At 34.3% G+C, this 23,644-nt stretch overlaps 1 protein-coding gene across 1 annotated transcript; it reads right to left on the bottom strand.

Moving 5' to 3' along the window:
• Positions 1–1,112: 1,112 nt before the first annotated feature.
• fkh (fork head) lies at positions 1,113–3,996 on the bottom strand. Its single transcript, XM_068762811.1, has one exon. The coding sequence runs from the start codon at positions 3,979–3,981 to the stop codon at positions 2,827–2,829; it is 1,155 nt and encodes a 384-aa protein (XP_068618912.1). The 5' UTR covers positions 3,982–3,996; the 3' UTR covers positions 1,113–2,826.
• Between the last annotated feature and the right edge of the window lie 19,648 nt (positions 3,997–23,644).

Raw genomic sequence — 23,644 nt, 5'->3', positions numbered from 1 at the left:
TTACAACTTCATAATATCAATGCTACACGAGTCTAGATAAAAGCTTCTGGTTACCAGAAGTAATTATAATTTATTTGTGGATAGAAGGTAAATCCAATGTACTAACTTTATTATCTAGGAGAAACAGATGTTCGATAACGAATTGTAAAGAAAAACTTAATTAGATTTATGGTACAACTGTGGTAGATCAACTTTGTACATTTTACTTGTTGGATGCAATAAAATATACAAAACCACCCGTTAAATATGTTTATCAACTACTTCTTTGTGAGATGTACTTAAATAATAAAATTTACTTAATATAACGTGATATTTCAGTTCCTTTTGGATAGCGTAAAGATAAGAAAACGTTGGCTAAGTCTTCTATCTGTTCAAGGCTATTCTTTACTACCCAGATACGTACGAGTAGCTACCTCTCGTCCATATTTAATCTCGAAACTTTAAATTTATCTTATTACGCTCTGGTGTTAAAATAACAAATTTGCATGAGTGTTTATTAGTGTCACCTAAAACGCCATTCCTACTTCTCGGCGATGCCGATTTCTACCGACAAATTAACACCCTGGTCCACGTGTTAACCCTTTTGTGTTGCTTTATAGTTTTATGAGCGTACACTGTCGTGATAAACCTTCGGCGCGGTCGACACTTACGCAACGTGAAGCCGACAAAAGTGAAAATGTCCGGCAGTAAAAGTTGCACAGATAAGCAATTTTTTTTTCTTTAATCTCAACGGCAAGCGCCGACAGGTATGCCCATGTTCGTTGTGAAAGGGTTAAAAACTTTTTGGTTTTGACAAATCTCTTTATAAGTGTTCTTTGTTGGTCACAATAAACGTTTCTTTGTGTACACCTAATAGTAGTTATTATTTTCAGTCCTAAACAATTTGAATCGTTTTCTTAACAAATAAAATTTTACTAGCGGTTGGAGCTCATTGAGGAAGTACATCTTTTAATACCGGATAGGTTTATGAATATTTTAACTTTAAAAACTTCTGCCTAATTTAAATATTTTTACATGAAAGTCTTTGACAAATAAATCAAAGACTTCTTTTAATTTTATAGTACCGAAGAAAAAAATACCATATATGATAACAGATAAAGAAAACAATGCATTTTTGGAAATACTTAATTTTATTAACTCTGTAACTAACAGATGATATATAAGTATCCTATCCAGATTCGAGTAATACGATATCAATATGTATTTATAACTACAAGAATGAATTTAGCATACTTTCTCTTACATACAACACATTAAGCATTTTGGCAAGCGTGCGAAGAGATATATTAACATATATTATATTAGTTTAAATCATTATTTATATGTTATTCGTATGTTTATGTATAATTAACATACAAAATTAATATTGTGTTTAATAAAAAAGTAATCAATTAGGCACTGTTCACTGAATTCAATGCGTAAATTAACGTATTGAAAAGATTATTTCATTGCAGTTTTTAATTGTTTCATGATTCATGTAGGCAACCAGAGACCTGGATGTGTTAGTAACATAGCTTAAATTTTAACAAGTCAACATCAATATAAAAGTGCAGTGGACTAAACGATTCTGTCTAAATTTATTTATAAGCAAATAGTCCGCACGCTCACCAAACAACATTCTGAATATTGAAAATGCTAAATTGAAACTTGCACATAAATATATATTTAAATGGAATGTGCGAAAGCGTAGATAGGAACCTATCTTACACCAAACACCATGTACTTAAAATTCATTAAATTTACCTTAAAGTCTATATATACAAAAGTTAGCTATACCTATGTGCGATGGTCGACAGAACTATTATTCCATTTCGCCTATCTAAATTATTAATTATATATATTTTACATATTTGTTATACACAACAACATTGCACTGTTAAACGGTCCGAAATGGGGACACCCTTCGCTCGTGTATACCAACTCCATAGGCTTTCTCAATCTTATTTATTTATGTATTTAATTTTCATGTTTACAACTAAATGTTATTTGTATACGTAATTAAATAAGAGACTGTATAATAACTTAAGTTTCACGATTATAGTAAATGGTAATCACTTATAATTTATCTTAAATAATTGTTAGTTTTGTGTTACATGAAAGATATTAAATAATTTAAAATTAGCATGTTTTTCACAAACTTGTCTTTGACTTAGGGTTTATTTTATTAATTTTTCTGCGTCAATTTTAGAACTTTACGATTAACGAGTTACTTATCAACAGTTTCGATTGTATATTGTAAACAATATTATGAAATCAATCATTGTTTACTGAATACAAAAGATTTCAACGCGTGCTATACAAATATGTTATCTGGACATCAATAGATAGTGACCGATAACCGTAACTTATTGATCGTATTACGGCTGATATTATGTCATATAGATGCTTTGGCTCGAGTTGTCTATAAGAGAAAGCTTTTGCCATTTATACAGAGTAAATGTGTTTTTGTATGTACCATCATTACAGTAATAAATAAACCAGATTTAGAAATAGTTAGAGTTGGTATACTAACGAATCGCCGGAGCAGGCCTCGAAGTGCACTTCCAGAAGTGCTAGACACAGTTTAGGCCTACCGCGCCGTCGACCGGGCGACCACCACGCCACTATACTTACCTACTAAGAGAATGCACAAAACGGACTTTGAAAAAATGATCGCAAATATTTACACAATATCTGTACAACGCCCCGGCTTGCTTCGTCCCGATATCACAAGAACACATCACGCTCACACTGAGTCAAAGGTTTGAGATTATCGCTTTCGTTTCGCCGGCGGACTTACCCCCGGCGCGGCCATAGGGCGCTCGGCGCCTACGCCAGCGGATACTGTCACAAGGGCGGCTGGGCGTGGGCGTGGGCGTGGTGGTGGTAGAGCGGCGACTGGTAGTAGTTGTCGGTTGGTGCGTGCCCGTAGCCGTAGTTGACATCGTACATCTTGAGGTCGCTCTTGGTGTCGGCGCCGGGTAGCAGTCGCGTGATGCTGAACGGATGCGGTGCCGGCGCGTATCCTGTAGGCTCCTGTTTCAGCTGCGCGTAGTGCTCCAGCGCCAGCGGCGTGTGTTCGGGCAGACACAGCTCAGGCGCGGCGTGCAACTGTGCCAGCAAGTCATCCCGCATCTCCTTCTCCTCCCCACCGCCCGCGCTCGTCTTCTCGTGCCCGTGATCTCTTTTCTCGTGTCCTGAACTGTGATGTCCATGTGTATGAGCTGCCTTCTGCGCTTGTCTTATAGACTCCTTCTTTTCATCTTTAAATCTCTTTTGCCGCCGCAAGAAACAGCCGTTTTCAAACATGTTCCCGCTGTCCGGATGCAACGTCCAGAAGGAGCCTTTACCCGGCTTGTCGGGCGTTCGCGGCACTTTCACAAAACAGTCATTGAACGAGAGCGAGTGCCTTATCGAGTTTTGCCACCGCTGCTGATTCTGTCTGTAGAAAGGGAACAGGTCCATGATGAACTGGTAGATTTCCGAGAGGGTGAGCATACGCGACGGGTTGTTTTGGATGGCCATGGTTATTAGAGATATGTACGAGTAGGGTGGCTTGGCGTGCGTGTAGGACCGACGGTACGTTTTGTCATTTCGCGCTCGTTGCAAAGCTGATGTTGGAGAAGCGGCCTCTTGCTCCCGAGGCAGGGCTCCGTAGGGCACGGCGCCGCCGCCGCCCATGCAGGAAGCCATGGTGCTGGGCGGCGAGTAGCCTACGCCGGGGGAGCCCATGCAGGAGCCGCCAGCGACCATGTTGTTGGAGTAGATGTTCGGATACGGCTGGGCCGGCATGCATCCCATCCCGTTGACGTAGGGCGGCGCGAGGCCCGGCGACAGGGAAGACAGCGACGCGGACGTCGGCACGTCGCCGTACGATAGCTTCTGCGAGATCATGGCTAGCGCATCACCCGCGCGTGTACGCCGGCCAGGGGCAAACACTCGCACTGATTGAAAGAGTAAATAGAGGACAGGGGCCCGGGCTCCCCTCCACTCGCCGGCCATGGGCGCAGAGGGCGTGGCTCGGCGCGGTCCTCCCGCTGTGCGCGCGCACTGCGCCCCCCTACTCACCTCCCCTCTCTCCACCCCTCCCCACCTCGCCCGTCCCCCTCGCGCAGAGCCTCGCGCCGCGAACCGTCGCTAATAATACCGCAGCTCGGAAAGATAAAAATATTGAATAATCATAAGTGAGTTAGCTGGAATGTGTACTTGTGTGAAGCTTTCAAACTCATTTGATGTCGTTAGATTTATCAGCGTAATTGTTTCTATTTCCTCGTAGTTTTAAATTAAATAAACATTTGACTGGCCTTCATTTTAGTGCGGTTTTTTCATATCAAGGGTTTTTTTTAATTCACCTTTAATGAATTAAAACACCGTTATTTATCAAGATAGTTTTATTACAGGATGATTGGCTATATAGGTGTAAAAGCTTCAAAGGGGTGTTTAAACTATAAAGTGATCACTTTCAAATACGTTACATGAATCTATTTTCTTCCATTAATACAGATTTTTAAAAATATTAAATTTTGATATCTTATAATACGAATTTAAAAAACGCTTTCTTATTACATTATCCTATATATATTATTTTTTTATAAGATTAGAATAAATAAATTTTTTTATACGTTAATAAACTTAAACTAAATAAGATTTCAAAGAGCTATAATTATTTAATTAACTTAATAAATAAAATAAAATAAAACGTGTATTATTTTCCAGTAATAAGTTCGTTTTTATACTAATGCAAATATTTTGTGATTTACAATGTAACAACTGTTAAAAAATTACAAAAAATATTTCCATTTATTGCAATTTCTGAACACTCTTTTTTTATTTTTCGTCATGATCATATATATCAGAGCACTATAAGATACGTGTTATCCTTCTATTCGTGATAAGCGTTCGTATGGAATAACCGTTATTCTATCTTAGAACATATATATATTTATATCACGTTACTAATATAAATAATGCGAATATAATACGAAAAATATTGTATGCTATAGTTAAATCATTATGAATTTGTTCAACAAAATATTTGAATTATTATTAAACTCATTAACAAACTCTCTCGTCTAAATATCCCTTAGTTACATCCGTACAAAGTCTAGTAGTTGGAACATGGTTTCCAAATCGTGTTATTTATTTATATAATAACTGTCTGTGATTAATAATAAATGACTTTAAAAGCTAAGAGATTTTTGAGTCACTAATGTTGGACATAGGGCTCCAACGACGTTTATAGTCCACGGCAGAACCTTAAGGCCTAAGCTGCCTTCTATTCTTCCCGTTTGAATGAACAACAATATCATTAGAACATATATAATGCAGTTACTTTTTAAATATCCTTTATTCTTTCGAGACATTTGTCATAGGTTACCTGTCTTATATTGTTCTTTTCTCTTTTAAAATATTAACTAGTTTCATCAACTTTCATTAATTTATCTCTCATTGCAATAATGGTTAACATACCAATGATTTAGGCATTAAGTTCGCCGTACATTGTATAAGAAATGAATAAATAAATATATTTATGATAAATATTTTTGAAATTCATAACACAGAGTTCCTACTCGCTATTTAGGCCTAATATTTTGACTACATGATATATTATGACAGCCCAATGTGGTTGGTTTTCTTTATATATATGTATGTTAAATATGCTTAGTTGAACGGTTTTGAACGATTTAAACGAAAAATGTAAATAAATGTATATAGATAAAAGATTCACTATTTTCCTTCGTCACGCCATAACTTGGGAACGGTTTTAATGCTTTCATTCTTTTTTTATACTTTCCTAATACTTTGTTGAAGGTTCTGTTTATATTTTTTATTTTTTGTCAATTGGTAATATAAAATAATCGATAAATAAATCGCATGCGTTGTCGACGATTAGGGCGGCTTTCTATCTTTAAAATCTAAGTTTTTTTAATAACCAATTTTATATTTCCTATTCCTGCATTGGAAACATCAACGTTATTTATTTACGCACCTAAAATAGCACGAACAGTGATATGTATCAAAAAGTATTATAATAAACAACTTATTTTTAAGTACATTTTTATTATAATCGATTGTCTTTTATTGATAAAAGACGTCTCACGGGCCATCCAGTACATACCTATATGTATATATAGTTAATGTATCAAAAAAATTATAATAATAAGATATCGACTGGTGATCACAAAAATTAAAAGTAATCATTCGCCATTCGACAGCGGGCGAAAAAATAAACTATTCTAGCGTTTTATAAATATTTTTTATAAATTGTTATTTGCGATTTTTTAACAATGGTCATCATTTCAGCCGTAGGATGTCCACAGCTGGACATAGGGCCTCTGCATACATTTTCAATAGGACCGGTTGGAAGCGGCCAGCATCGAGATACTTTTGACAACCTTAGCAAGATCGTCTTTCCACTTTTTGGGTGAACGTCCTGTGCTGCTCATACCCTGGTCTACATCACAAAAACTGATGTCCTTGGATGTCATCAGTTCTGCGCAATATGGCCTGTTCATTGCAACTTCAACTTGTCAATCCGCTTGACAATATCGTTTTCTTTTGTTCGTCTACCGATCTCCTTATTCTCTTCTCTCTCCATACCTCAAAAGGCGCGACGAACGATTGATTGATAAAGTTTTTTAGACAATCCGGGGCAGTTTAAAAATACTAAAGTACGTCACGCTGCATGTATCATTGTATGTAATTAAGCATATGTATTGTATTTATCGCGTTGTTAATTTTAGCAATAAGGAAGCTGCGGATAACGAACTGTAAACAAATAAAGTGCCACTTAGCTTAATAGCTTCCAGTAACTCGTCAATGCTTGGTACAAACAACATTAATGAGATATTCCTCCATTGTCCTTCGGATAACACGAGATCCTAAAATTAGCGAGGCAATCATCATAGAAATGTGCACTTGGAATCTACAGAATTACTATGTCATTAACGGTCTCGTCGCGTCTATTTTTAGTTGTTACATTTATTTATTCAGCTCCTTGTACTAGGTGAGAGAATTGGTCTGGGTGTATATCAAAATGTGTTATAGAATGTCGTTCAGCTCAATGTGTGAATTCACGAGCGTATTAAAGAGACACCAAGAGGGCTATTTCTCTACTAGATCGAATCTGAAATGAGGTAATGCGCAGACAAACGAATGTCACCGAAATAGCCTAGCAAATTAGCAAGTTGAAGTGACAGTGGACAGATTACTGCTGGAATCTTCAAGTTCTGGAGTGGAGACCACAAACAGACAGACACAAAGAACATCTTAAGCCAAAGACTTTCTTAAGCCGGTAGTTGCAGGCTGCTTCCATTAGGTTGGTCCCATTGAGAATTTATAAGGCTGATAACCTCTAATAACATAAGCAACACAATTCGCGTCAACAATAAAGTCGCGGTTTTAGTGAGTATTGAGTAGCAGTACATTTGCCGACAATTTATTAATATTACTTTAACGTTATTACATTTATAACTCAATTTAACAATCACTTTCTTAAATTGTATTAATTTTTTTACCACTATCAAAAATAAATACAATTGATATTTATATTTACGTAAATTATACCTATTCCTTATCATAGTAAGGAGACATATAAAACTATAGGAAAAATGAATACAATTTATTCAATCAGGTTACTAGCAAGAGCTGCTAGTTGTTGCATCATCCAGACGGAGATAAAAATTGTTCGGTCGTTATTTACTTAAAGTTAATTATCATAATTAACACGAATTAGTTAATTAAAATATGTAAATAAATTTTTAGTTACAGTTGAAGTGGTTTTTATTTATTTACATTGTATTTAATTTTATTAAATTATCTCAAAAAGAATCATAGCAATTTCATCAGAATATATTTCTGATGAAATTGCTATGATTCTTTTTACATTTATAATACATAAAACATGCTGTCAACCGCCCGCTTCGCAAACTTGGAAGTCCCTTCAACCCCCCTTGCGGATAAAGTTTAGTAAAATCCGTTCTTAACTGAGATTTACTTAGTGAAAGAAATATTCATACCAGATTGTCTCCAAATTTTTGGTACCAAGGATATCATGATGAGTCAGGAGATAAGTGAAAATGTTTTACATATATTTTATACAGGGTGTTTGGCAATAGGTATAAAAGAGTATTGGTAAATCGCTCGTTTGTCAGTATAAAGCCAATCACTCTATAAAAACTGATCACTTTGAAAAATTGCATTAATTTATTTTTTCTATTGGAATGCAACCGACCAATACCATCTGACAGTACGAAGTCTGCAGACAGATATTTAGTTTAACTGTAAATAATTCTCATTTTTCAAAATATTATTATCATATTATTTAATATTTTGTACTACTATTTACCATTGCTTTTTGGATAAGGTGTAACATACATTGATTGTTTGAAGTATACATTCAACTCTGAAATTTTTATATTTATGACCAATCAATCTTTATACAATAAAACAACTTCACGATTAGCGTTGTGAGTAAATGATTACATTCTTATCTGATTCTAATTATAAGGTGTAGTGTCAATGAATTATTATTCAAATATTTATTAATTCATTGTGTAAAAATTTAATGTATGCAAATTCCATGCGTATACATATAAGTATAATTAAGCGTTCTCCACTTTATAGATTTTATTCATGCCTCTACTAAAATATATGAATAAATGTAGACGCCTTATGGAGAATCCAGGCCTAAGGGACCTCTAGAATGACAACGGACTGGATTGTCACGTGTTTAGCATTTTTGGAGAACCAGGAAAGCCGAATTTCGGCTGGATCGGTTGCTATATTTGAACCTTTATAGGCAATGGTTAAGATTGTAGTGAATTTAATAATATTACAATAATAAATGGCTTTACTTTTGAAATTTTTTTTTTAGATTTTTTGGCACTTTAGATTGAATATTTTTTACATATTGGTTACACGTGAAGATGTGTCCCGAAGTCCGGTGACTGTTTCTTATCTTGTGAGTGTCTGCGACAGTGTCTCGCTTTTCCGGTAAATTCCCAAAAAGATATTTCTAAAGTATACTTTTAACTATAATCATGACATGATGATTTTTACTTAGTGGGGTACTACCGGCTTGTGGTTGTTAAATAACTTGTTAGTTTGACTACGAAATTCTCTAATATCCTATGCTAATATTTCAATATATGTTAAACTTATATAGTGGCATTCATAATGGTTAAACGGTGGAGGCCGCTTATCGTCTGTAACCCGACACCGGATCTCGGTTAATGGTATACGCTTGTCCCGCGCCCCCGCTGTAACTCGAACTCCATATTGGCTGCATGGAGGCGCTTGAGTTAATGTCCTCAATAGATATCATATAATACGAGAAATACGTTGCCGTGCTCACTCATATTATTAGGAATATTAATGTCTTACATACACTTGCGTCTACATTTAGGGATATAGTCTTTACTAAAATGAATGGAATTGCGACGTATATAAATCGTAAACTTCAATTCCTAAATCGAATTTCGATTTTCAAAAAAAATGTTTTATTCCAAAAAAACAAAGTTGCTTTATTCTAAATATTAAAAAATAACTATTGCGTGACAGTTTGTAATATTGTCTTCATCGTTAAAATTTAGTATTTTCACAATCAAGTGTTTAAACCTCCTTTGCTAAATGTTTTTTTTTCTTTTAACATTAATTATTATTGACAACGTATATGTTGAATTAAAAATGACATTGATTTTATGATTGTGTAATTTAATGACACAACCATGGTACTATTATTATTTACATACATATGTTATATATACATATATGTTATTATACATTAATTAAATCTTTTTTTTAATATAAATAAGTTGTTTTTAGAGCTATATTGATATGTAAACATTTGAAATGTCAGAGAGAGAATATGATACACGAAATAGCAAATTCGATTAAAAATGTTCAGAGTAAGTAAATTGTGTTGCAAGAACCATCTCCCTAAGCGAAATATGTTGTCGACTATTAGTAGTCAATTCGAGCTTTAAAGAGAACTGTCAAACGTGCGAATTTTTTACACAAGAACCTTTTACAAAATTACTTAAGTAAAAAATTAAATCAAATTAGTAAATACGTTCTTAAGTTGTGCCGTGACCAAGGTAAATTGAGATTGATTTTTATTTACAGGGTTACATGGTTATAGCAGTAAAAGCTTTAAAGGAATGTATCACCAAAATAACCATGTTATCATGTTATTACCATTTCACTCTGATTAATGAGATGAGGATATGCTGAAATGCGACAAGCATATAATTTCAAGCAATATATAGTCTGTAGGTACATATAGTAAATAATAATTAATTTTAAAGTGTAGTAAACCGAATTTTAGAAAGGTTTTTTTTATTATTTCTGAAGTTCACAACTTTTCGATAGGGTGTATCATATATAATTGGCGTAGATGAGCTGTACATTCATCCCTTTAAAGTTTTTCCGCCTACTTCTAATCGTCGTGTATTGAGTATAAAAATAAAACATAGAAATAAAAAATGCAGAAAACTCATATTCATTTATTTAAAACGCTTTTTATTACTGTGTTATCATTACGCTATTTACTATTATTCTTAAAACCATTGATTTTTGGTTGAAAGCAAATGAGCAATATAGTCGCCCCTTTAATATAAAAGTCAAAGTGTAAAAGACACTGTAACCAATCATTACGTATATTGATTTTCTTATTTGTTAAACAAAAGATATGATCTACCACAAAGAATAATTCAGAATCAATGGATTGATATTCCGACAGAATCGTTTCAACACGCTGATACTAGTATCTGCTCATTGGTACCTAATTACGTCATTAAAGAAGAACTTTAGTACATTGTTAATATCGCATTTGTTTGTGTGAGATTATAGGGGCGCACTAATTAACGCTGTTTGCTCACAATTTGAAGACATCGGGGCTAAATGCGAGTTCGCCTAATTAATTGTTTAGTTTATTGCTGATAAACGCTTCTTATCAATTGTCAGAAGCATTTATGATTTGAATAATGCTTTGTTGAGAGAATAAATCACAAATACTTGTGCTCAGGTCGTTTTATAAAATTATTTCTAGCATATGTCTTTTTTTTAGGTATTGTTATTTCAACTATGTGTTCCAATAGAAATAATCTTAATTAAAAGTAATGAATTGAAATTCAGAGATGGACAGACAACCTTATAAAAATCGTTGAAAGACGCAGGATATAGGCCGCATCCAACTGATTCTATTTGAAATCAATAGGGGAGGCATATGTTTAGTATTGAACCTCTTATGGCTAATATGATGATAAAGTGAAAATTTTTCCAATATTCTGCAGTGAGGCACTATCAAATCCAACTAAATAATCGTTAGGGAAACTAAGAAACTGCACGTCCAATATCCTTCAGTGCCTTAACACGAAGGTGTAGAACCAATATATGACAGTAGTAATGACAAAGTAGCGAAACTAGAAATAGGAGATTATCACTCGGACATCATTAGCAAGATCACAATCACTCTTCAAGCCATGGCAACACCATCCTCGGGATTTGTCTACGAGATCGAATCAGGGATAAAGAGAACTATAGACGAAAAAAAATTTACCAACAAAGCTATAGGCTAGACAAACAACATCCAACCAGTCCTATTGGAAATCTAATTTACTAGAATATAATAATGAAATGATTATGAATGTAAAATGTTATACAATAAGAGGTGTAGTATGCATCGCACATAGTGATCTCCATCTATATGTGTATATATAATAAAAAAAGAAACGACAATAAGATTTAAAAACAATCGCTAATCATATTTGCTCTTTTGTGGTGGATTACATATGACTTCCCTCTAAGGCGTGTTTTATTTCCTAGCAGGAATCTTGAACAATTCAGTTACTACAAAGTTAGAACAGAAATGACAATTCTATTTAACAATAATTACATTTCGTGAGGCGGCATTGTAAATAAAAATTAATTACATGTCTTGAAACTTCTGATTATTAAAAAATTAATCAATGGTGAACAAATACTAGTTGTTTCTTGGTGGTTATAAATAAAGACAAAACTACGGTACAATGGAAGAGAATTGTCTGAGGACATTGTTACACTGGAATGATGATGCATTGAAAATGTGTTGAAAAAACCGTAATAATGTCAATGACGTTATAGTTTCTGACCTTGCACTTTTTAAAATTAGTACTGTTGGTCTTTTTCCAACATATAAAGTATTTTTAAAATACGTTACTTAATTTGGTAAAACTTATTATATGCAAGCTAACGAACGTTCAGTGAAAAGAGCTTTCATCGAATTAATAAAAGAAATAAAATTATCAATCTGTCGCGTTTCAACATACGATACGAGTACTAATTTTTTGATCATCGTACTTCGTGTCATATAGTTTATAATAGACATTTTGTCGGAGTTCCAGAAAAGTCTTGGAAAATAAAATAGGAAAAATTAAAAGTTCATCAATCCTCTTCTAAATTGGTATAGTCTTGATCACTTTAATACTATGTTCATGTGTAAGCCACGCCCGTAGTCTCTTATCTCGCCTTTGAGATGATTCTATGCGGTCTTACCAGGACCGTTTTTTATCCAAGGAACAGCCACCTAGCTACCCACGCGACAAAACAATAAATAGATATGGGATGCTCAAAAAAGTCTTTAGTACAGCAAAGAACGATTATCGAAAAAGAAATCACAATTTTGCCAAATAATATTATTTCGCCATTCCGTTTGATGACAACAATTGTCCGGACATAGGTAACCGGCAGTCACAACAAATCACATAATTTCATTACCGCAGATAAGACAGGTAAGAGACGGTAAGCCGGCGACGCACAATAGCATCACGTAACACTCTAACCCTCTGCGGTGTTCATTCAACTGTCATTCATAATTTCGTTTTTGTATCAATTGTCCATTGTTGGAAGATCGAGCTGTATCTGACGTGAGAATTTGCAAAGACGAGCATCGGAACTTCGTAACTAATTCGGATGTAGCGTATTAGGAAACGGAAATTCTCCCGATAAGGAAATAACGGTGTTTTAAAGACCTTTAGACGATGAACCATGTCATAATTTCAACCGTAGGACATTTATTGCTACACGTAAGCCTCCTCTATAGATTTCGAACCAGTTCCAAGCAGCGTCAATCCAACCTCTTGGCGTCTTTCAATGCTGTCGATGTTTTTCGCTGCGTTTACCGATCCGTGGTATCCTCGACCACCTTAAGGCCCCAGCGGCCATCCGTTCTGCACGCTATATGGACTACACTCGATTGATGTCAATACGACCTGTAATCAAAGATGCGAAACATTGTTCGCTGGTGCTGTATGATGTAACCGGAGAGTATATTATATCAGGCAAATCAAGTCAAGTCTTATTACAACAGTTTTATTATCTAAGATCATTATAATCGTCAACTCAAAATTAAGTTTACGACAATTCGTAATGCGGCTTCTACTGAGAAATATTAACAAGACGCTGTGGGATTGGTAACTTTTTTGATGATTGTAGTAATATTATTAAAACTATGAATGCACACAGAACTTAATTAATGAGTTGGTGGCGAAATATTGATTATGATTCTTCTGTGGCCATACTGAGAGCATCATATGCGCTCTGTCTATTATTGTCTGTCTGTATTACGAAACTTTGGCTTTGCCTAATTCGGTTGTCCCAGCAAATTTGCGTAGTGAAATCCTATATATAGCCTTCTCCGTAGCGTCGAGCAACGGTGTGTTAGAAAGAATAAACAAAAGCTAATTTAATTAAAAAATCTTTGTATATGGAGCATATCTTTGTAAAATCATCTTATATCTTCTCTCTATTTAACCAATAGATGCCCACTGCAAGCCTAGGCCTCCTCCAAAGATATCTATGGGGGATATACCTTAATCACCACACTTGGCAGGTTGGTGACGAAAGTGTGGGATTTTGGTACGTAGAGGATGCTGCTACCCTAGTCTGGAAACTTTTGAGCAGTGAGAATCATATATAATTAATCCACAAAATATCAATTATATAAAATAATCCCGGGAATCAAACTCGCGACCCACCATCGCAAGTCTCAGCAGCTAGTCTACTGGTCCTATATGAGAACACTAATATATAAAAAAACAAGGTGGCATAACCACAATATCAAGCATACAGCATTATTTTCATGCTATACAATACTGTCCCGATAAACTTGGTACTGACAAAAGTTATTGGCCTTTAAATAGCATAGTTTGTTGGTTAAATATTAAATTAATTAATTAATTATGGTAGCTGTTATGCGATAATATACATAACTCTGCAACGCGTGAAATGTCTAACGTGCAAAGTTCATAGAATTGATGCACACAGTTCCAATAGTCATTATAATTTGTGTTTTATAAGTTTCTGTGTAATTGTTTTTTTATAAAACTTGAATTAGTGTTATTGGTTCGTTAATTTTAATACCATGTGCAGTTATTTAGTCGGTGTGCAAAGGTTCAGTCAAAACTAAAATTCTTTATTAGAAAGTTAAATTTCGCTTTTAGATATCAACGAAATATTTGGAAATAAAATACAACTTAAAGTAACAAATATTAATATTTAATTACTTCGCATTCATAATAAATATTAGTAAGTTTTGAAATCGAAATGTAAATGTATATCCTTTTTTATTGGGAAAAGGCGATTGTATTCATTATATACACACTTCGTATATAAATTTTAAGTAAAATGCATTAACACCGTCGTCTTATGTCCAAGAACATAAGGTATGTTGACTCGGTGACTTGAATTCGCACTCTCAAATCAACATTCAACTTCCATGCCTCTCATGCGATATTACTCAGATTCCTGAATAATTATTTTTAATGTAATACACTTTTTGAAATAGAAATAATTAATTGGCTTCATTATAAGGTTTATAAAATAGTGACATCAATAAAAATAAATACCTAAAGGTTTATTATCTAATTATAGTTTTAAATAAGTTAAAAGCATTACGAAAATAACTTTTTGTGTGTAACAAGTAAAACTTGATATTAAATGTTTGTGTAATCTCCGGGTCGTACGGATGTCACACACAAATTATCCTTCGCGATTTGTTGCAATAAACACAAAATATTTTCGTGTACCATAATCGACAGTCCTTAACTAACAGGATTTCACTGCTTCAAAAGAATAAAATCGGTAGTGGTCAAAATAATCCTTTGTATTTCAATTCGATTAATTTAATGTATTTATTTCTCTAAAGTAAATATTAAGTTAGAATTGATGGCATAATAATGTAATAAATATAATTAAAAGTGATGATCCTCATTAATTTATAATAGCGGTGAAACTAAATATTAAAAAAACAAAATTTGAATTTTATATAGGTATAAAAGCATTTTAAATACTTGTAAAAACAAACGTTGGCTTAGGTTTTTTTTCACAAAGTTAGGACTTATTCTATAAGCACGTTTTAACGTCGCTTAGTCAAAATGTTATTTCATTATCATCTAAAAAGGCAAAGGAAACAGGCTCTCGAGGCCAAGGAATAATGGAAGGAAAGGGAAGAGGGGACTTTCATCGCATACCTGTGCGCTTCATACCTGACCTAGGAAAACAAACATAACGCTTAGATTTATCATAGGGTGGATAAGACAAAAATATTGTTCAAAGAATTTTATTTCTTTTGATTGCAGAGTTTTCTAAGTCTAAAGATCTGAATAATAAATTAACGCAACAATTTTTTTAAAAAAAATCGTATTAATATATAAAATTATTAAGTTTTTTAATGATGTATCAATATTAGTATAAATACTGTTTTAAAAAAAGTTATCTACATTAATGTATACAAGATTATTGGTTACAGGTATAAAAAATTAAAGATGAATGTGAAGCTCATTTGCGAACAAAAATCTTTAAAGCTTTTACACGTATTACCAATAACCCTGTATAAAATGATTACTTTGAAATATGTTACATTCATTTTTTAATGCAATGTACGAATAACACGCTAATAACTTCTGGCAGTACAACGTCTGTAGGGACATATAGTGAACAATAATTTATTTTAATATTTAATAAATTTTAATATGATAACTGATTATCAAGTACAAACATACGGACGTGATGCTACAATTACCACGACAATATTAACATATAATTCATAACATATTAAGAAAATTTGCTAAGCGAAATACACAACCCTTATATAGATAAGTGTAAATTTTCTTTCTATACTAATGCATAAAGTATAAAGTGTTTATAAAGAAATCCGCTTAAGAATACGTCCTTGGCATATCCATAAAAGGTACAACGCTTTACGTGTAATATTTTCATATTTTTGGTAGTATTTTTTTCGTGACACGCTAAGTGGCATGATGCGGACCACCCACCAAGGACTCGCTTCGGAAAACCCGAATTGTTTATAATATTTTCCATTCAAAACAAATTGATTCTGCGTTGGTATAAATAGACTATAAAAATATAACATAAATCTTTTGCGAAATATTCAAACGAATTGGAAACTAACAATTATAACAATTAATAATTGCCACAAACGCTCACAGACATAAATATATATGTATATGTAATATTAACTATTTTTTTACGATTTGAATAAAATCTACGAGTGACTTAATTAATTGCTAATTATGCTTCCTGGCTCTATATCAACGTAAAACAAATATTTATTTGACTCAATTACGTCAAGTGTGAAATAGTTTCTCAATTTTCATTTTTTTTATTTTTCTATTTTTATTGTATTTTAACTTACAGTCTAAAGGATAATATAATTTGTGATTGATATTAGAGTTTTACGAATGTTGTGCATATAACATACAAATGCTAAATAATAATTAAAAATACTCTTTGTTAATAATATATATTTATTTTGTTTGCATGACTCCTAAACTATAAATACTCGTTTTAATTATTAAACATCGCAAGTGCCGTGATATCTCTCTAAAAATAAAATATTAATATTTTAAATGTAGTTGAAGTAACCATTGGCATCATATTATCAATAATATAAAAGTAAACAGTCTCTTTCACTCTCTAGACTTCCGTTACCAAATATAGGAAGATTTTTTCCAAGTTTGCCCCTTTGTGAAGCTGAGCATCAGTATTTAACTCAAGGACTCTTAGCACAATAGAGTTTTAGTATTTCTCATAGAAGCATCCCACAACCACCCTCGCATGCAGCGACAGTGTGCACGCACTTTATAAACAATTAAAGTTATGCCGGGACATAGTTTTAAGGAGGGTTCACATGACGCTATTGATATTTTTTACTTTTTGAATTATTTTATTTCTTACTTGATAAAATTTCACTCAATGCTGTAACTGTTACTGACAATAACGTGTAATAAAACATTGTAAACCTTAACTATTGCCAAAGTTACGAATTATGTATTGGTTGAAACATTTCATGTTTTGTCATTAAACTATTAGCAACGGTTAGATTTTGCAACATGGCAGCGGTTTCCTAGAGCCATAGGAACGGCGTCGGCGTTTACCATGTCACATCGACACGCAACAAGCTATAGTTCTGTTACTAAAGGAACAGTAGAGCTACTTGTTCGTTGTCTACATCTGTAATAAAAAAGTTTTGCATGTAAACCTTCCCTTAGCTCTCGATACCCGTCGCAAATTCTGGGCATAGTCCGCAAGCGCAGCGTAATCCTGGACAAGTGGCCGCCTCGGGGGATTCCTGGGAACTTTATTACCGTTGCTTGTTTAATTCCTGTGTATTGGCGGCTTAGGCCGGTACCGCGTTTAAAGGGTTCCCTCTGTGGGAGTCTGAGATTGGAATATTTAGAAGCTGTAATGCGAAATTAATTTGTGATCGCGCCGCGGGCAAAATGCTTCGCTAATCCGGTATATTAAGGTTATTGTGCGGCAAGTATTAGAACAGAAAATTGATATAGTAAGTTTACACATTATTTATATGGTATGTATTAGACTTTATAAAAACATGTATAATATTTTATTGTTTATAAAAATTTTGAAGGAATCAATATACACCTCATTTGTCAGCATAAAGCTTTAAAGCTTTAACATCTATTTCTAATCACCGGTACAAAGACATGTCTTCGCAACTCTATTAGAATGCTACAGATACAGAGAGTAAACAATAATTAATTTTAATATGTAGTAATCATGTAGTTATCATTATTTTATTTAATATTTATGAAACCATTGATTTTTTACTTAATGTGCTATTTATCCACCCTTTAAAGCTTTTAAGCCTATAACAAATCATCATGTATGTAAACTAACATTAATAAAATCATTTTTACATGATGACAGTTTTAAAATTTTTAAAGTCAGATAATCGTGTACCAGGGTGAATCAAAAAGTTCTTAGAAGTGCATATGTATGAAATCTTTTTGGATCAAGTACGATATTCAAAGTAAAGAGTGTCTATCACACTATATTTATGCAGACTGTCACTTGATTTTGTCAGTTCGTTCGCATGTATTAAATTTTTTTGTGCAACGAGTTGCTAAAAAGTCAAAAATATGGATAAAAGTGAGTTACGTGCGGTGATAAAATATCTCAGTTTGAAAAAAATGTCTACGAAGGAAATTTTTTTGGACATTCAGCAGACATTAGGGGGTGATGCTGTACCCTATTCTACGGTTGCGTACTGGGTGGCTGAATTTAAAAGAGGTAGATCAAGCTGTAAAGATGACCCGCGTTCTGGGCGGCCTTCAACCTCCGTTACAGAAGAAAATGTCAAAAAGGTTGAGAATCTGGTTTTGGAAGACAGAAGAATGACTATAAAACATATAGCTGAGATCCTAAAGATATCTCTTGGTAGCGTTCAATCTATTTTAATTGATTCACTGGGGTTCAAAAAAGTGTCTGCAAGATGGGTGCCACGAATGTTAACCGATGAAAACAAAAAGCGACGTTTGGAAATTTCCAAGCGTAATCTCGAAATGTTCCAGCGTGATTCGGATAATTTTTGCCGTCGTCTTGTCACCATGGATGAAACGTGGGTCCACCATTTTGATCCTGAAACTAAAAGACAAAGCATGTCTTGGAAACGACCATCCTCTCCATTTATTAAGAAATTTCGAGTTGCTCCTACCGCTGGCAAAGTTATGGCCTCTGTGTTCTGGGATAGTGAAGGAATCCTTTTTATTGATTACATGCCAAAAGGCCAGACGATTACTGGACCCTATTATGCAAATTTAATCCCGAAAGTGCGTGAAGCGATTAAAGAAAAACGTCGTGGAAAATTGTCGTTGGGCGTGTTGTTCCCTCAAGATAACGGTCCTCGATCGGAAGTTGCGCTCAACGCAATCCGCTGTGCTGGCTTCAATCTCCTTGACCACCCACCATATTCTCCGGACTTAGCCCCAAGTGATTTTCACTTATTTCCAAAATTAAAAGAGGAAATTCGTGGAACAAAATTTCACGGTAATGACGCGGTTATAGCTGCCGTAGAGGACTTTTTCGAGAGTCAAGAAAATAATTTTTTTTCACAAGGAATAAGGAAGTTAGAAACGCGTTATTCTAAATGCATTGCATTGGAGTGAGATTATGTAGAAAAATAAAATATTATTATTTAAATCATTGCATTATTTAATATTGATTCCAAGAATTTTTTGATTCACCCTCGTACGTCATTACGAATCCGTTAAATTCATATTCTTTACCAAACGAATGAAAAAAGAGTTCTGACCGAAATTACTTTCGAAGAGTAGATTAAAATCTTTTCATAAAAATTTTAATTATGTATATGTGACTAATAAATTACCTAAGCGAACTTGAAGCGATCTAAAAGGTCGGTCTCCGCGAAAATTGATGAAATTGTGGTGTACAGCGGCTGAGGCTTCTTGAGAAGCTCTGGAGCATCGCTACTTGAAAGAAGGTTTCAGGATAAGCGACCAGATTCTGCAAATAAAGAAAAGATAAAGAGACCAAAATCTCCATCAACCCCTGCATAATTGGAACGTTCCGAACTTCTTCGGAACTGAAGACTTGCCATCATTTAGACACGATCTTAATCCGCTTTATTATTATTTATAGTCAGTTGCAATGAATATGATATGTCCTAGAGGATGAATTTGAAGTCCTCGTAGCAACCTATTATATTGGCAATAAAGATTTATGTACGAAGTTCGGACATAACTCTATTGTTAACTGGCTTTAACGTTTTAGGACATCTTGAACAGACCCAACACAATAGAGATAACAAACCCAATGGAGATTATTTTTAATGAGCTTCATATATTTTAAATGGTATTATATTAATGTATAAACTAATGCACAAGAACAATGAAATTAATTGTTTTTAAAAGAGAATTTTTTTTGTGTCGCCTTTTAGGTGGATGCTTCTTGGGTCTTCGCTTGACATCACAAATTCGCGATGATCGGAGTGACGAACCAAGATACGATCGATTGATTTTATCGCATTATAAATGAAAAGAATAGTAAACATTATTCTATTATTGGGTCACAGTTTAATGCTGTTAATACGTTGCCATCTACAGTTTAATAGGGTTGAAGGTGGTTTTGCCAAGAATCACATATTTTAACTCTCTCTACAGTTGCTAGGCTTTATGGTCCTAATCAACGTCCTTATCGCTTGGGCCGACATTATTTACTACACCGTATTTAGAGACAATTAATCTCTTAGGTCACTTATTAGGCTCCGGGTCCCACCAGCAAATTTACTGACACTCAACGAGCCATGAAGAGATCTATGCTCGGGATTTCCCTATGAGATTTATACAGGAATAAGGAGATCCGTAGACGATCGAAATAAATCAAAGTAAACCACAGGATCACAAGCTATAACGTCCACCTTAATTGTATCCTTTCGTGTTTCCGGCCCACTAGACACTAGGACAGTTGACTTGGTTGAAGTTGTGTGAAGACGCTGAACGCAAGCATATTTCAGCAGTAGACATATTTCATCTGTGATAATGATAATAACTTTAATATATTACTACTAACTCACGACTGAAGTTATTACTGATTTTAACTTATGTTACTTAACTAAGCACGTAAGATGTAACTGTTACTCAAAAAGCGTTGTACATTCTAATTCGCTGGTACCAGAGATGGCGACACTCTATATCATGCATCTAAAGCGAGTGTTTGCCATATGTATCGCTGTATAAAATCACAACCCTGTATCTACTAACCACCAAAATGCACGCGGCGGGCACAGCGTCGCGGGGTGGATGCATCTAATTAACGGGCGGGGTGCGCGGCGAGAGGGGTTTTAGGTACACGGTAGCCGTGTCGGGCGTTAAGTGGCTCTCGCAGTAAAACCATCATAAACTTGTGTCTCGCTATAACGTGTACAGGCGGAGGAAATAGAGAACTTTACAATTCTGCCATCCTTACAGTTGTTATAGTAAACATGTAATCTTTATTGATAAAAGCTTGGAATTAGCGAATTTTATATTATCTTTGGCTACCACGAGCTGATCTGGTGGACCGACAAATTGATCAAGGTCGCGGGAAGTCTCTGGATACGGGCAACGCGTAACCGGTCATCATGGCGAGTCCTTTGACTGGCAGAGAGCGTCTACCGGGTGATATAATGATTATATTATGTTTCCAATCAAATAAATTTCAATCTTAACTCACTAAAAATAAAAGCCGAACGAACATGGAAATTAATAAAAATTATTTGAAAATTATAATGTAAAAGGAGACCACTCATGATAGGGGTTGAATGAGGTGCCCCAAAAACGGGGCTGCAAAAATAAAAAAAAACATCTTTACTTGGCAAATTGAAATTAGTTTCTGAGCTTTTCCTCAATGTTTAACAAATAAATAAAAATAATAATTTACATCTCTTCGTGTCCTCGACTCTTAGCTATAAACAAAAACATCTCGTTGACCCCTGGATTCAAGCAAATTAATTAGAGTCAATAAGATTTTATTGAACGTGTTATAGTGGGGTTGTGTAATTTATATTCTATTTTCTGATGAATTACTTTTTAATGTCAAAAGCAAATAACAATAAATTAAAACAAAAAACTCCACCTAATACAATAGCTAAAAAATATATTTAATAAATAGACCAAATTCTGACGCACAAACATTTCGTCTTTCTGTACCGGACCACCCGAGCTCAAGTGCTCTCAGTCTATCGACTTGTTATGCCTCCCAGATACTTTTGTCTGCATCAAGCTTCACCTGAAACTATGTGAAACCTTAAAATTACGGTCTTTTTAGATGGGACGCCACGGGTACAGCCTGAATTATATTTATTCTATATATTTCATTATGGACAACTAATGAAAATTAAAAATAATTATTTTTAAGAATTATAATATTATGTTTTTGCTTCATCGAAGACACTGGATGCCGGCCGCTTCCAGCTGGTCGTCTTATAAATCTATAGGGGAGCTTTATGTCAAACAGTGATCTTTTTATTGCTGAAATGATGGTGACAATGATGTAGGCACTTAGGGTGACGCTTGTCTGAAAACTTGTTAAAAATGTATACATTCATTGCTTACTCCATTCGCCCCGTCGTCTCAAGAGGAGTTTGCCATATTGTCGACAGTACCAGCGCTAGTCGTTGACAGTTTGTCTAGGAAGCTATATGTACAAGTAAAAAAATGCCTTCACAATTCATAAATCAAAAGTGTATTTATATTTTCATACCTTTGACCGACATTACTATCAAAGGTATAAAAAATCAAATCTTTCTAGAACAGTCGACTAAAAACCTCCCATATTTATGACCACGTAATCCACAACCCTTGGGCGTGTGATAAAGACCTGCCCCAACAAAACACGCGTAGGTCCAAGAAGAGGCGTACTAATAAATGTTTGCCTAGACAATTAAACGGCGGCGGAGCAAACACAACGTGGGTGGTCTACTCGTCCGGCCGGACAGCTCCGAGTTTGTTAAAATTCACATAAGTCTCTCCGAGGTGATGATTTTATATACGTCATAATTAGAAAGAATGTTTCGGCTTGGTTCTTTTTTTTGAGTAGTCGTGATTTTTATTTATGTGTGAAACCTTTCTGTTATACATATTATACAGATGTAATACCTTCTGAAGCTTTCGAAATAGAGCGAAACGTAAACCGGTTATTAGAAAATAAAATTAAAAACACAGTATTTTTTGATCTGGTATTACATTATCTAAAATATATAGCGTGATTGGTGACAGGAGTAACAGCTTTAAAGAGATAAATGCATAGCTCATTTGCCAGCAAAAAGTTTTAAATCTTTGACACATGTTTACAATCACCCTATTTAAAGTAATAAAGTAGTAGTAGTAGTAGTAGTAAACTCTGAAATAATTAACATTTTTATTGGAATGCGACAAACTATTAATTTTCGGTAGTACAAAGTCTGCTAGAAACATATACAATAGTAAACAGTAAATACTTTTATACAGTTACTCTCTTAAACTTTTTACACCTGTAACCAATTACGTCATGTGTATATATATACATATAAATTTGAAAATGGTTTTTACGTATCTATTTCGATTATTCATTTTGCTAATATTGACTTTAACAACCACAATTAAGATAAAATACATGATTAGTGAAACTTAATTAAATGTATACAAATAAAAGTACTTGTACTAATTGAAATAAAATAAAAATAGATCCGCGTGGCGGCGTTGGAGAGCCCTCCATCGGACACGGATGACCGATCACGGCGTCGCACGCGTTCTGTTTCCCGCGCAAAAATATTACAAAGTTATACAATGTTATTATTGCGTTCCATCAAATGATCCTGTGCTTTAAA

This window comes from Battus philenor, unplaced genomic scaffold, assembly GCF_028537555.1.
Source record: "Battus philenor isolate CCGP_79_NKW_IND1 unplaced genomic scaffold, ilBatPhil1.0.hap1 SCAF_17, whole genome shotgun sequence".
NCBI lineage: Eukaryota > Metazoa > Arthropoda > Insecta > Lepidoptera > Papilionidae > Battus > Battus philenor.
Note: the sequence above shows the minus strand (reverse complement) of the source record. Positions and strands in the feature narration are given on the sequence as shown.

What these genes read in the sequence shown, in the direction of transcription:
- fkh (XM_068762811.1), bottom strand. Translation starts at nt 3,981, where the DNA reads ATGGCCGGCGAGTGGAGGGGAGCCCGGGCCCCTGTCCTCTATTTACTC.